This window comes from Cydia strobilella, chromosome 20 (assembly GCF_947568885.1).
Source record: "Cydia strobilella chromosome 20, ilCydStro3.1, whole genome shotgun sequence".
NCBI lineage: Eukaryota > Metazoa > Arthropoda > Insecta > Lepidoptera > Tortricidae > Cydia > Cydia strobilella.
In genome coordinates, this window is record NC_086060.1 from 7,352,343 (window position 1) to 7,367,702 (window position 15,360).

Consider the following 15,360-nt stretch of genomic DNA (forward strand, 5'->3'; position numbering starts at 1 on the left):
TGGCTGAATTTTTAGTAATCCTTTTGCATTTTTTTAAATCGAGAATAGGGTTGTTGACACATGTTGAATTTTACAACTTAATCAAGTTAAATATATAGAAAATGAGCAATTTATCACAATCAATTGGAAACTTAAAAAATACATGGGAATAATAAAAATATACAAGACCTCAAAGTTTCAAAATTTAATTTGTTTTGACCTTCAAAATAGGAAAAAAAGTAATTGTACCATTCGATTTCTTACATTTTATTAAAAAAAATATTGCACGGCAACAATATACATATTAAACGCAATATTTCACCAACAAAATCGCAATTTCCTTGTTTTCCATACATCGAAATGGCTTCTGAGCAATAACGACGTTACATCGTGACGTCACTATGTATTGCCATTTTGTTAGAAGCGTTTCTTCAGTAAAGTGCGGGTGCCAGACTTTGACCATCATTTGTGACTTTTGTATTGCTTTAAGACAATGGCTCCCATACAGACATTTGATCCTCAAAACAAACCTGATCGACTGATACCATTAATAAAAAAAATTCAAATACCCTATGATATGGGTGTCACCCGTTGACCACGAACGCTGTAAAGGGTTCGAAACGTCGGGATGTATTTTAAATTCATTTTACGCGATAAAATCCGTCTAAATAGTTTTATTTCATGACTAACTATCGCGGTAACCGAAGACAATATAAATATTACAGATTTCATTTTTAAAACAAAATCTGTTAACCTGTTTATTATTTTTGCTGGGACGTTCCGTGACCACAGCTAGTGCAACCTAGCAGAACCGTTGGAATTAAAGATACAAACAATTAAATTCAATCGCAGTAGACCCGTTCGTGTAATTACCTAAATATGTGTTCAAGACGCGAGGGTTTAAAGTGTTATATTGCAAATCTATTAATTCTCTGAACACCCACATCAATTGCTTTAAATCTGATATTGATTCACCGATTTGACTTCCTGATATTCCTGATATTCGGCATTTAAAATGATCTCAAATGTTTACCTGGAAATTCAGTAGCTAATTATGAAAGTAAGTTTGGTAAGAGTATTAATTATAAGCTCATTAATTTAATGCACAATATTAGATAGTGTATTTACAACATCAATGGCGGTTTTACTACGTAGGCTGTTTTTATTAGGGAATCTACTCTTATTGTATTGAATATTTATTAATTCTGATTATTTTATAATAATTTGCTAATAGCAACTAACTGTATAAAAAAATATTTGACTCGAACGGTTAGAGCTGACCTCGAATTCGTCATTTTAATTATCAAAAGTTATGAGGATATAAACAAAGCTGAAGCTATAATTCTTATGTACCTATACAAATAAAGGCTTCGAATTTAAAGGAGCAAAAAATGAAGACTGTCGCTATTTTTATAAAAGTTAAACGACATTTTTACCAATAGCATATTGACTATAACGGTACGAAAAGGTACATGTATATTTTAATATTTTATTAAGTCACATTTATTATTGGTAAGAAGAAGAGTTGGTTCAGTATGTAATGTGTTTTATTCCATCATTCCCCTTCGGCTGACGTTATCACTCCAACATGTTTATATAATATAATAATATTATAGCTGGCATACTTCCATCATTTTAGAGGCATTGGAATTTTAACTTCTATCAATAAGTTCAAACAGACATTCCCGCTGCGAGAATTTGCCAGATAATGTTGAAAAATGACGACACTCTTTTTTTGCTCAAAAAATTCCGAACCCTGAACATAGGTATAGCTAATTCTCTGCATCAAAGCGGCAAGACGTTTCAACGTCAGTTTACCACTTATTAATTAAAAACATCCAGCTTATACTTACCTCATACAATACCTTATACTTAATCATAATATTTGCTCATCTCTTTATATAAGTATTTACATTTTATAATTGATAATAGACTAAGATTATTTACAAAAGTATCACAGGAATTTTTAAACCATAATAAACGAGTCTCAACAGTATTAAACGCTTTGGTAAAAATAGTAGCTTAAAGCATAACAATGGCACTATATTAATTAATATAAATTTAAAAATAACAGTATCAGGTAACAAACAATAAATAAACTTTATTCATAGTTTTCAGGCATACGTAATAATTTGACACGTCATAAACATGTTATGTGTCCTGCAGTAAAAACCTCCTTCGTACCGGCTTCAAATGCATAGCATTCCTATTGCATCAAAGTATCATCAAAGGATCAAAGCTGCCTGTATTGCGATAGCGTTTTATTTTTGTGCATTAACGCATTCACTGCCACCGTGAGCTAAGTACGCGCTAGCGAAAAGCCCCCTCGAACGTATTAAATTTGATTTTCTGTTTTTTTAGAAAAGCCTCTTTAAAATCGATATCATACACACGTGTATTGGACATGGGGTTAACAGAAATAGGGTAGGCTGACCATCTTCTTTTTTTACTTAGACATAAATAAATAAATATAAATAAATAGTAGTATCTGAAAACTAAAAATAATTTATACACTATAATTTAATACTGAAATTTAAAGCTGAAGCTCTTGGAGACTAAACAATTCGTTCCACGACATTAACATTCTGAAGTTGAGCAACCCTACACCACATCGCTCCCGTCGAGTAGCTGGTTGTTGCTACCCCCGTCTTCTTGTCAGATGTGGTGGTCCCTGAGAGGTCGGACCGAGTCCGCTGAGGACCTCGGCGTCGGATCCACTCCTGACAACCCTAGCGATCCACTTCTCCTCACCACCAATGTTTTCGTCCCATAATCTGTGACGAAATTCTCGTTTCTGGTAGGTGTGTTGGCTCTGACGCTTTGGTACCCGCAGCATAAGGGGTACCTCGATGTTAGGATTTTCTTGAATGCTTCGCGAAATTCCGTATTGAATATTGAATAGATAATAGGATTAAACGCTGAGTTTGAATATCCGAGCCATGTCAGGATTTTGAATGCTAAGTCTGGAACAATGTTTGTTAGATTAGGCAATGATCGTGAAATAATTAAACAACGGAGGCTTAACGACCGGTCTGGCCTAGTGGGTAGTGACCCTGCCTATGAAGCTGGGACTTATATTATTTATTTATTTATTTAACGGACAAAAATACTTTGTGTTGGTGATATTGTAAAGTAGAAGGAAGTTTTTTTCTTTTTCTGACCAGATTCCAGAACTATAATAATATATTCTTAATGCCAATAAATATTCTAAGACTGTCTTCTAAGGATGTCTGTTGGGACGGTCCGGTGTCAAAAGCGATTTTTTTTGCATAATATGCTTTTGTCGCTGCAGAGTTAACCTAGACGATTTATTGTCGCGTTTGGAAAAAAAAGTCATGAAAAAAGTATCTGCTCAGAGAAATAGAAATTTTGGAAACTGTTTGAAATCAATTTAATAATTAAATTAAACTTACCAGGGATACACGTCTTACAGAACGCCGCGACGATGTTAACGCAGAAGAAAGGCACCCAACACAGCAAGAACACGCCCATGATGATGCCCACCGTGATCGCCGCCTTGTGGTCGGACACGTGGTACGGGGACGACTGCACGTGCGTGTGGACACGTGTCCGCACCGATTTGGTCCGGTTGTCCGGCAGCTGGACGGTCCGGGTGACGGCGCGGATGGATTTTACGTGCTTCTGGGCGTAGCAGTAGAGCCTGTAGAAGTTAAGGAATCAGGAATCGGGTAGATGAATCAACTAGGGAATTAATCAAATTATTTTGTTCAATATTTTTTGATTTGTGTTTATAGGGATTTATTTTTAGAAATTCTGCTACTTACTAAGGCTACTAACTATTGTGTACAAGTAAAAGGGCACCCACTGTCAGTTCTTTATTAAGGAGGATTTCTAAATTGTTTCTTTATGACCAGCACTCTTAATTAGGTAATTGAGACGTTATAACGTAAGTTTCATTTGTAAAATTGTAATTTTTAAAATAAATGATTATAGTATTTATTAGGTAATATCTTATCTTACAAAATAACACAATGCTAGAATATATTAAATATAAACAATATGAGGCGTCCACGTCCTGTTTATAATAATTGCTTTTCAGGACAAATATGAAATGTCCAATAATGTGATTTAAACCATAACCTTTGTCTATAAATGTCTGTTTTTAAAACTTTAAGTTAAAATGCTTCTATGTGTGACAAAAACTTTTTAGTATAAAGTTATGAGCCTTTTCTGTGAATATCATAAATTAAATAGACTTCAAAACCTAATTTTCTTGTCGAACCCAACAGGCTGGAATATGTCTTCCATTCATTGAATCTGTATAATTAGAACCTACGTAAAATGTAAGCAAATCGTTGTATTGTATTGTATTGTATTGTATTGTATTGCATTTCATTTATTCATTTTATTGCATTTAACTTTCGTATTAAATGGTCTCAGGCTTTTGCCTTTTCGCCAGTTTTCCAGTTTTCCCGAACGTGTATAACCTTTATACTTGTACAAAAATCCATCATTCAACTTACCTACACAGTTGTTATATTTTAAGAATTGTGAGCAAACCTGTCTGTTGTGCGACATGACAAAAACAAGATATCACTTGGCCAACGTCGACGCGTACCTAAATCAGTTTTCATGAAATATTAGACCCATTTTCTAAACCTTTATCCAGAAGGCCTTTATTTAGGCAGGAGAACGTGACAGTGACAGATTTTTGTTAGTTTTATAAATACAGTTTTATATTTTAGCTGGGAAAATTATGACATGAATCGGAGACTGAGTTTCTTTAGTTTTACATGTAACCGTCACTTTTTATACCATAAAACGTGACAGTGACAAATTATCGTTCATTGTGTAATTATCGTGTTGACGCGTTTCCATCTTTACTCAGTTGTTAAAAACTTTTAACCCTAATTTGAATTCCTTTGGGGTTGTAATAAAAAAAAACTTTCCGTACATTAAGTGGTGTTCAATAGAAATTGCGAATAAAGTAAACTAACCAATTTACCTTCACTACTTCGTAATGTCGTACTTTTTAAGCACAGACATGATCTTATCAACAGTACTTAAATCTTTTATATTGAATTTCTAGTAAAAAATTACGATAAATATTAATATTTCACAGAAAACAACTTTTATAAAAAAAGGGCTTTATGTCAAATGCTAACAAAACTATCATATTTGTTTTCATTATATGCCACTTTACTTGGAGCTTTACAACATTTGAAGATAATAAAAAATGTCTCATATGTCAGGTTGGATCTGAGTCTGACATAATTGTAACGGAACTGTTTTATATTATTATATACGTTTGTTCAAGACAAAGGAAACAAGAACTTTTCAATACAATATTATCTTTCTGACAGTGCTTGTTTGATTCAATAAGCGAAAGATATCAAGTGAAACTTTTGCAAAGTTCCTAAATGTTGTCTCAAAACACACTTCTCTTTAAACACGTATTTCTGTCTAACCAAGTAACCATAGACCACCTCTCATAGATTCGGAACTATAAAGCATAATTATACGCGGCGCGCGGCAATCGTGACCAATACTCATGTATTGTTAGTTACTTACAATGTTATCACTGAGAATGTATCTGTGCCCATAAAGTTATTTGTATGAATTTCTTTATTGGGTTGTAAAAAAATTACCTCGAAGACTAAGGCGGGAGCATTGCTGAGCCTTAATCTTCTAACCTAACCTATCCGAGTCGGATCTGCCCCAAAAGGTCTTGTTCGCTCGCTACGCTCGCTAATTAGCCTCATGCATGAAGTTTATATTTGAACGAAATATGTTTTATTCGGATGTTTGTTACCGTTATATCATATTACAAATGCATTTCCGTTTTTAAATTACCATTTAATCACTTAAAATTATAAATAAAAAGTACAAAAATTTGCCCGCGAAAAGCTAGTGAGCGAAACGCTCGAAACGCCACGTGACGTCACGCGTTCGACAGATTAGTGTCATTAGTAGCAAACGTCAGTTGGGCCGCCCAACGTGTGATGTCATCACGCTCTGTCGAATTCGCGCCAAAAATTATAAGCGTTTCAACCGCTCAAAATTTTTCAACATTTTAAATATTTTTTAATAAAATGTTAAGGTTTACAAAAGTATTTTTATCATTTTCACCAACGATATAAATTATGAATCCAAAAATAAAAATAAATTCATGCATGGAGCTAATTGTCACACGATTTCGGTTCTGTGAGGGTCTAAAACAATTATGTCGAATTGCTTAAAATAACAAAAAGAATGTTAGAATTTATATATGCATAAATTTTAGTAATTAGATATGTATGTAGAATTGTAGAATGACATTATGAATACAATAAATTCAAAGTTCCAATGAGTATTGTTTAAAATGAAAATGTATAATGATCATTAGGATGTAAAATTGTATGCGATACATTTTCGGAGTTTCAATAATCGAATTTGCAATTATATATGAACTTTGGCGCACCCGCTTGAAAATGGAGACCTAGGCTCGTTAAACCCTAGCTAAACCGTATAATTAGCTTAGCATATAATATACGAAGACTCGAAGCCACCAAATCAAAGTACTCATATAGTAAGTAAGTAGAGTCAGTTCGGAAAGAGAAGAGTCGAGGAATGTATTGGGCTCCATACATTTTACGACTCTTCTCTTTCCGCACAGACTCTAATACATTTGATTAGCGTCGAATAAATTTGACACCCATGTGACAGCCCATCCTTGTCCCGGGAACTTAACAGCCACAAATCATACGAGTTGTTGCTAAAAAAAAATTGAAATACAAATAGAAGAAGTGCTGCAAGTAAAACTTTTAAATGAATGCGTAACTTCGGCTTGAGACTTGTGATTTCTTTATATATTAGGTAATCATACATCGTCTGCTTATTTATTATATGATCTATCTAGTTAGTAATCTGTATCTCCAACGAAGTTTCTTTAGCGTTTAGCGTAGACATTTTTGGTAAAGAAGTCTAATTTCAAACAAATTTGAGGAACGTCGTAGTATTGTTACAATCAAATGTTACTCGTTGTTTTGGTCAGAACTGTTAACTCTATGGAAATAGTACCTACTATTATGTAGATAATGTTAATTACAAACAAGTATCGCACCCGTATGGTTTACGAATAAATTCTAAGCATTATAAATTTTTACTATGGTCCCTGCTTTCTATAAACAAATCGTATTTGTATTTGTTCAGTGTATCTCTGATGGAACTTGTTTTGTACAATAACATGTTTATTGTTTACGATACCTACGTATGCATTAAAAGTTTATAACAAATATTATTTACATCTGTTTTTATTTGAAAATACATCTACAGATTTATCTTGTTGTTGGTTTGAAGTCTTTGAAACTCATATAACAAAGGACATTAAGTACAGGCAAATCGAGTTTCTTTTGTTTAGTACGTGACACCTCAACACAATAGCCACCCACGAATTTTAGATTTTCCTTTTTCGACACATTCTTGTTTTATTTGTACTCTTATTATAGAATGTGTCATCTCTTTTATTTTAAGGACATGTGTAAAGCCGAAAAAGGAATCTGAATTTTCTCTCAAATATATTAAATTTGTTTCTGAACGTTCGTTTTTTCTATGAGTTTTTTCATGATAGGATCTTCATCTATTAATTAAATGTAAGGTGACCTTAAACTCTGGCTGGTGCCAAGGCATGTTTTAACAAGTGATACGTTGTTGACCGGTTTGAAAGATATTCCACGATAAAACTTAATACAGAACAATATGTGACGGGGCACTTCCTATGTATGTATAGTTATAGACGAGCCATATAGATTTTCGTCTCGCGTTGTGAGAACGAAAAAAAAACATTAAACAAAAAGAATGAGATAAATACAAACACGGCAGGAGATGAGGTAAAGAGGAAAGCTATAATAAAAAAACTAAAAACTAAATTCCACACAGCTAAAAAGCAACAGAAAAACAACTAGTATAATCGTTTTACGAGGAAATATCGCATAGTAGCGACTGACTTTAGTGTAGGATAATGTCTTATGAGAACTGTAAATATTTGCCAACTCACCTGCAGTATATACTGATCATGACGATACATGGCAGTATGAAGGATATACAGCTCGAGACTACAGCATACGTCGGCGTGAGCACCAACGCGCAGGTCGGGTACCGGGGCGGCCTCTGCGTAGCCGTGGCCTCCTCGTGAGGCCGGTGGAGGCCGAGAGAGATCGGCAGGAAGCTGACGAGGCCCGCTAGCAACCAAATTGTGGCGATGGTCGCTACGGCCACGCGACGGGTCACCCAACGGCCGTATCTAAAAAAAAAAAACTTTAAGACGCTTGATCATGAACCTACGTACCTACAGTCATTTCCCTAATATATACGTTTTTATCAACCCCTTCCAGGGCTTTAAATTGGCCAGCCAAAAACCCCCAAAATCTTATACCGAAATGAATGTTACAATTTTTTTATAGTACTTGCACTTGTGCTATGTTTTATTTATTAACCACAAGTACATAAAATACACAAACAAGGAAGAAAAATAAAATTAATAACAAATCTAAACCTTACACTAAATAACCAAACTAAATCTACAACTAAATATAAAATACCTCCCCCTTTACCTATGGTAAAGTGTAACAATCACTTATTATTAATATTCTGGTCATCATCTTAAAACTTGAAATTCAATTTAAAATCTTTACTTCACTCGTCAAGTTACCTAATATTATGAGTTCCACTTAGGAAAGCTGTCATCATTTATTATTCTCCAAAATTCTTACCCCCTTATTCATAAAACTTTACGGGCCTGATTTAGTTAAATTATGTTTTATGCCTTTCTTACAAGTACATAAGTCAAAATGACAGATAAAGATAAACAATTCATAGCTAATTCAGGCCAGTAACGAATAACGTCATTTTTCTTTTTCAGTCGAACATGTATTAATTTAGTTAAACTTAATATTTTAAGGCACATATCATCGTCTCTTAGTTACGTATCAGCTCCATAAATACAACAAAATATAGTTACTAACATGTTTTTATGAATTATATACAATATTATATTATATATAATATTGTAATATTGTGTTGTTATTATATTATATTATTAAGCATTGATAAATTCATGTTTCCCGAAATTAATTACATTTCATTGTAACATTTGTAACATATTCCTTTACCAGTCACCATCCCGATCAAATGTCGAACTTGTACCTACATTATCATTACATTACATTATTATCAGACTCATTTTGTTAAAAAATTTGCTTCCACATTACTATCAATGAGGCAGATTCTGTTTCAATAATTTGGTAAGTTTTTTCATCATGTGTTCATTTTATTTCGAAATGAAATAATTCGAATGAAAAATCGCGTTAGACCCGTTAATGACATTAATTACGCAACCATGGTGTTCCATATGTTGCTACGCCCTAGTAAATCACATACCGTAAAACGGGGTGGCTTTCAGTTGCAGGGGCGACTTTGAAATTTTAGTTAAGCCACAATATATTTTCATGCGAGATTTTTTACAGTAGGTGAACATCAATATAATAGAAATCTAAATAGTTACGCGAACAGTTTCAGTAAATAATGAATAATGGTAATTTTATGGCCGTTTCAAAACTATCAAAGTAACCTCAAATTTTCCTAAAGCCACCCCGTTTTACTTGTAAAATGTAAGTTTTAATTGGCGTCCTTTAAAGTGTATTTAAACCTTACCTTTAAGGTGACACCTTGTAACGTAGTACATTTTCTTAAGCCCAGGCGTGTAAGCTCAGCCACGCGGCACGTGGTCTCTAACACAATGTGATAGAGGCAGGCTGTTTACCCAGAAGAGGACAGAACCCGCAGAAAATTATGTCCAGGAACTTACAATAAACTCGAAATTAAACTATCGTGAGACATTTTTCAAAATAACCGCATAATTTAATATTTTAATAATATTTCCGAAGAATCAGAAACATGTCGCCAAAAGCGACTAAAATAATAGTGAGTGAAACCGTACTGATCTAAATATTTTTACAAAAAACTTGTAAATTCTTAGATTCTTAAACTCTTAAGTTCTTCCCGGCTCCTGTTACGTGACAAATTGGATACATTAGCCGACGCCCTCATGACTGCTAAGGCAAATATGAAACAATTTGGATATTTAGCTCACCGCACTTAAGCTGTAATATTTTTATAGCGGAGCGCTCCCATCCCTCAAGCAGGAGTCAACTCTCTAAAGACCCAAATGCATGGTTAAGAACAAACCCACAATGTTTCGAGCCATTATGGAGTTGATCACAACTAACTTGATTGATACTCACTTGAATGGAGAATTCTGAAGGACTCAAACTGCTTCTATCTTTCCGACCACCATGGTGTGTGCGTAGTCTTACAAAAGATAGGGCTTACGCAAGCGTGCGTCCCTAGAGGGGTCCTAAGATAAAATGTGCATATATGTCACCTTGGGATGACCTACTCATACATGGAGGACAAAGGTAGGGTGGCAATCCCCTGAAAACAGAATCCCGCCGAAAATTCTGAATGATTTATTTAGACAAGTCACTCTTGAGCCCATGAAATATTTTCTATCATTTAATCTTAAAATATGTCATTCCAGAGCCCCTTTAGAAGTCTATAATTACTATGTCTTGTTTTATATCTAAATTATCTTTTTCCTAAAAATCAATTCCTAAATCTTCAAAGTTGTTCTGAAGAAACAACAAAAATACCTACAGTTTGAATTATTTTTAATTATATGACAACCCCGACACAGATAAGCATTAAAAAATGCACCGGAATCCAACAGATTATGCACAGTAATGCAACCTAATACAATATAGTTTGTTTGGGATTTTTTTAAATCACTGAAATGAGAAGAGGTATTTTATTTTTAATTATGAATAAACCCAAAAATATTTAATTAAGATTTAAGAAAATGTGCTAGGTTACAAACTGAACACCAATCAGCGTAAGCGACGCAGGCTTATTTGTGCAGCAGCGCATATTGACTCAACTCAAGGTTGTATCAAAAAATGATGAACACCATATCAGATTGTTAAAACAAAATTAGTCTCAACATAACTTTTATTGATGTTTTGAGTTGCTATAATTGTACCTTAGCAAACAAAATTAATGCGTTTGATCGTTAGGGCCATACTTAAGGCCTTTATGCAATCAAGCAGCTTGTCGTGAACTTGTAAACAGGGCATGTAAAGGTTACATACAGACTACATCAGTGTTGCTGCCAACTGCATTGCTGCAAGTAATGTCAATTATCCAACTAAGACACCGATATTGAATTTGGCATTCGATGAAGGTCGAAAAGGTAATTTTGTCAAGATATGTTTTCCAATAAAGAATTGCTGTCAACTAAATGTGAAAATCAATCGTAAAATCTTGGTTAAATAAAAGACATTTTCTGCAGTAATAATAATAAATAATGATTAAAGGAAAATACATTATAACACAAATTGACTAAGTCGCAGGGGTTGTGGGAACTTAGACAACGATATAATAATATATATATAATATATATATATATGTAGGAAGTGGATTTTGAAATAAACACTCTTTAAGAAATTTACTGGATATATTTAAAATAAATTGGCAAATGAAACCATTAACACAACGGCACGTCTTTTCTTAGCGCTCCGAACCAGAAGTCCTCTAATCTCGTTACGTTTTTTAAATCTGCCGATGGCGTTTTGCCATCTCTTTCGCACGCACTAACACTCAGCATCACACTCTCTCATTTACACATCGTTCATTCTGCAGTTCGTTCTCTCACTCACTCTTTCGGTCCTTACATTCCGATCCACGCATCCTACAGATCGGCCGTCCTACTCTTTAGTCTGGCCTCAGACTATACAAACACTGTCTCTACTCTATACTCTAGTTATAACTTAATTTGGAACAATAGGAACCATCATGATACTAATCTAGATACATCCGTGAGATCGAATAGCATATCACATAGATTTTAGCAATTAGGTAACGTAACATAATCTTTTACTGCTAAGCATATTTTAAGTTTAACATAGTATGGCACAAAGTCACAACATACAAAAACTAGGTATACATCAACATCAGTATACGTACATACAGTATCAAAACAAAAGTTAAAAGCTTTCTCGTAACATTAATAAACTTTTACATAACTTTATGCAATACAGTTACACATTGAACATTTAAGTTTAAGGAACACGTTACACGTTAAATATTTAAATAAAAGGCACACATTACAATTTAAATATTGTTATGGTGACATAAAACATCAAAATCTTACCGACTTACTCCTCACCAGGCCATGGCTTCATGTTGTCGCAGGAAGTAGTGCTGTTTCCCGGACCTTCGGCTGTGCTGTCCAGTTTCTTCACCTTGTAGCGATCACGTCCCATACATCCAACGACTTCATATGGACCTAGAAACTTAGGTTTGAGCTTCATGCCGACACCAAACTGGGTCCTCTTAATAGCGACTCTATCGCCCACAGTGTATAGTGTACTTGGCTTCCTTCGCTTATTGTAGGTCCTCCTATTCTCGTCTTGTATCTTTAAAATTTGCTCCTTAGCCTTCTTTCTATTTTCTTCTCTAATAGCCATAGAACTGTCTCTGTTCTCTTGCTCTATCAGTTCGTAGATATCGTAGTCTTCCTTTATTTTCATTTTCGTACCAATTAGCAACTCAAATGGCGTAGTATTAATGCTGCGCTGATGGGTGCTGTTGATGGCTCGCTGAACTCTACTCACATGGCGGTACCAGTGTGTCGGTTCTTCAATACATAGCTTGGTCAGAACGCTGGTCATCACTTTGTGAATCCGTTCGACCTGGCCATTGCTCCGAGGTACCCCCGTAGTAATCTTAACATGGTCAATACCTTCGTCTTTGCAAAAGTCCTCGAACTGAGAGCCAGTAAACGCGGTGCCTCTATCAGTAATGATTCTAGTCGGGTTTCCGAAACATTGCTGAAATATCATCATCTTATCTACTGTTTCCTTAGCAGTAGTACTCTTAACTGGGAATAGCCACACAAACTTGGTAAATGCATCCACGATTGTCAAAATGTGGTTATACAGCTTCTTGGTCTCTGTCATCGGACCAATATGGTCTATGTGGAGAGTATCTAGTGGCAGCTCCTGTTTATCAATTGGATACAAGAATCCTTCTAGCTTTCCACTCTTCTTTTCCGCCAACAGACATGGTATGCACGTGACTATAAACTCTTCTATTTTTCTTTCTAAATTCTTGATGTAATAATCCTTACTGATAAGCTCAATCATTTTCTTTTTTGAAAAATGGCCATTCTCATGTGCTCTCTTTATAATCTCGGTTTCCATAGTCTTTGGTACCACGAGATGCTTCTGTACGCCTTTGTAGAGCAAACCATTTTCCAAGTAGTAGTCCTGATACTGTGTGTCCTTCTTGAGCACCTCTATGATCGCGTTTAGCCCATCGTCGTTTTCTTGTGACGTCTTTAGCCGTTGATGAATCGGCCCATTACATACTGCCACATATGGGTTTCGGCTGAGTGCATCCACATGCTGCATTTTACTTCCGGCTCTGTGCTCAATCTCGAAGTCATATTCTTGCAGCAGTAGTATCCACCTTGCCACTCTTGTTGACATTACTAAATCTTTCTTATTTAATGTCATTTGAAATGCTTTGCAGTCTGTGACAATCTTAAAGTGTTTTCCATATAGGTAACAGCGGAATTTCCTTACTCCTTCTATTATTGCCAAGCCTTCAAGTTCATAGCTCGTATACTTGCTCTCTGCTGGTGTCGTCTTTCTGCTCATGTAATACACAGGATGCAGCTCTGCATCTTCTCCCTTTTGTAAAAGGATTGCAGAGATCGCTGCCATCGAGGCGTCTGTATGCATCTCAGTCTGCAGTCTGGGGTTAAATATGCGAAGCACTGGTTGACTCGCCAGTCTCCTCTTCAGTTTTTCAAAAGCAGCTCGGCATTCATCATTAAACTCATAACTGTTGTCTCGTCGTAACAGGTCCGTCAGTGGTTTTGCAATCATAGCAAAATTCTGTATATATTTTCGAAAATAAGATGTTAGTCCTATAAAACTCTGTAATTGCTTAGTATTGGTAGGCTCGGGGAATCTGGCAACCGCATCCGTCTTTTCAGGGGAAGGCCGCACCTGCCCATCTTGGATCACATGTCCAAGGTACTCCACTTGTCGTTGGACAAGCTGCGACTTTTTCCAGTTAATGTCCAGCCCATATTGCGAGGCCACTTCCAATACTTCACCCAGCCGGACCACAGCCTCGTCCTCAGTCTCTGCGGGAATAATCAAGTCATCAATAAATATCAACACTATACCTCTGGCAATGAGGTCTCTAAAGATTGCAGTGATGAATCTGGTAAACACTTTAGGACACAGGGAAAGGCCAAAAGGTGCCCTAAGAAACCCGAACTGTCCTGTCATTGTGACAAATGAAGTGAACTGAACTGATTCCTCGTCTACAGGTAAATGAAAATATCCATTTTTCAGATCCAGTGTGCTGAAAACTCTTGCATTCACCAATTTGTCAATATGATCTTCAATTACTGGCATAGGATATTCGTCTTTCACAATCTTCTGATTAAGTCGTCTGTAATCAATACATACCCTAATGCTACCATCTTTTTTCTTTACAAGAACCAAAGGACTAGCATATTCTGAGTAGCTTACCCTTACCACGCCGTCTTCAAGCCACTTATTTACTTGCCGGTCAACCTCCTCTTGTTCAGCTGGAGCCAGTCTTCGGGGTCGTTGTGCAACAGGGATGTCATCCTTTAGCACGATTTTCAACTTGACAGGTGCTTCCTTTGTCTTACGCGGTACGTATGACTCCACCAGGTCGTTCACCCGTTTCTCAACGTCTGCACTAGAACCTGTAACAAGAGAATCACACACCCTTATCTCACACACCCACCTATCAAGTGGTATGAACCATACATTGTTAGACTCCATAACAAGTGTGACACGTAACAAGAAATCTTCACCGAGAATCATACTGTACGGCACGGTACGATTAGGAACTATATGAACCTTAACGTCCTTATACCACAACTCGTCTATTTCTATATTTAACATAATTTGTCCATAACACTCCACTTGGTTCTCGCCAAGTCCCGTTAAGAAATCGTCAGTTTTGTCAAACTCTGGCGCACCTAAATCGTTGTAGCACTCGATTGTCATCAAACTTATTTCACTTCCAGAGTCAACCAACGCCATAACATCTTTTCCCAACAAATGAACTCGTTTCACCGGCTTCTTTTTCGGTGTAATCGTTCGGTTCGTGTTGTTTACCTCGACCTCGCCGGCCATGACAGCTAGTAGACAATGCTTCGCCGCCATTGCGCTCGATCCGCCAATCACGTCATCGCTACTAGGGATGTCACCATCACCCGTCGAACCGTAAAAAACACGTTTCGCTGCAACACTAGCGCCATTCGTCCCGGTAGGC

The 15,360-nt window shown here is 35.9% G+C and overlaps 3 protein-coding genes across 3 annotated transcripts in view; 1 reads left to right on the forward strand and 2 right to left on the reverse strand.

The window, feature by feature from the left end:
• The window catches only part of LOC134750524 (BTB/POZ domain-containing protein KCTD9), a 512,667-nt gene that overhangs the window by 334,368 nt on the left and 162,939 nt on the right, over positions 1 to 15,360 (forward strand). The gene's annotated exons all lie outside the window — the stretch shown is intronic.
• LOC134750523 (dopamine receptor 1) overlaps positions 2,483 to 15,360 on the reverse strand; it is a 129,780-nt gene continuing 116,902 nt past the window's right edge. Inside the window, exons 6-8 of the mRNA XM_063685714.1 lie at positions 7,976 to 8,221; positions 3,393 to 3,640; positions 2,483 to 2,942 (exon numbers count right to left, since the gene is read on the reverse strand). Coding sequence (XP_063541784.1) covers positions 2,635 to 2,942; positions 3,393 to 3,640; positions 7,976 to 8,221 — 802 coding nt within the window. The 3' untranslated portion in view covers positions 2,483 to 2,634. The remainder of the gene's footprint in view (positions 2,943 to 3,392; positions 3,641 to 7,975; positions 8,222 to 15,360) is intronic.
• Positions 13,791 to 14,924, reverse strand: LOC134750663 (uncharacterized). Its single transcript, XM_063685888.1, has 2 exons — positions 14,583 to 14,924; positions 13,791 to 14,188 (listed from the first exon to the last, which is right to left on the reverse strand). Exons 1-2 carry the CDS (start codon positions 14,904 to 14,906, stop codon positions 14,063 to 14,065), a joined length of 450 nt encoding a protein of 149 aa, XP_063541958.1. The 5' UTR covers positions 14,907 to 14,924; the 3' UTR covers positions 13,791 to 14,062.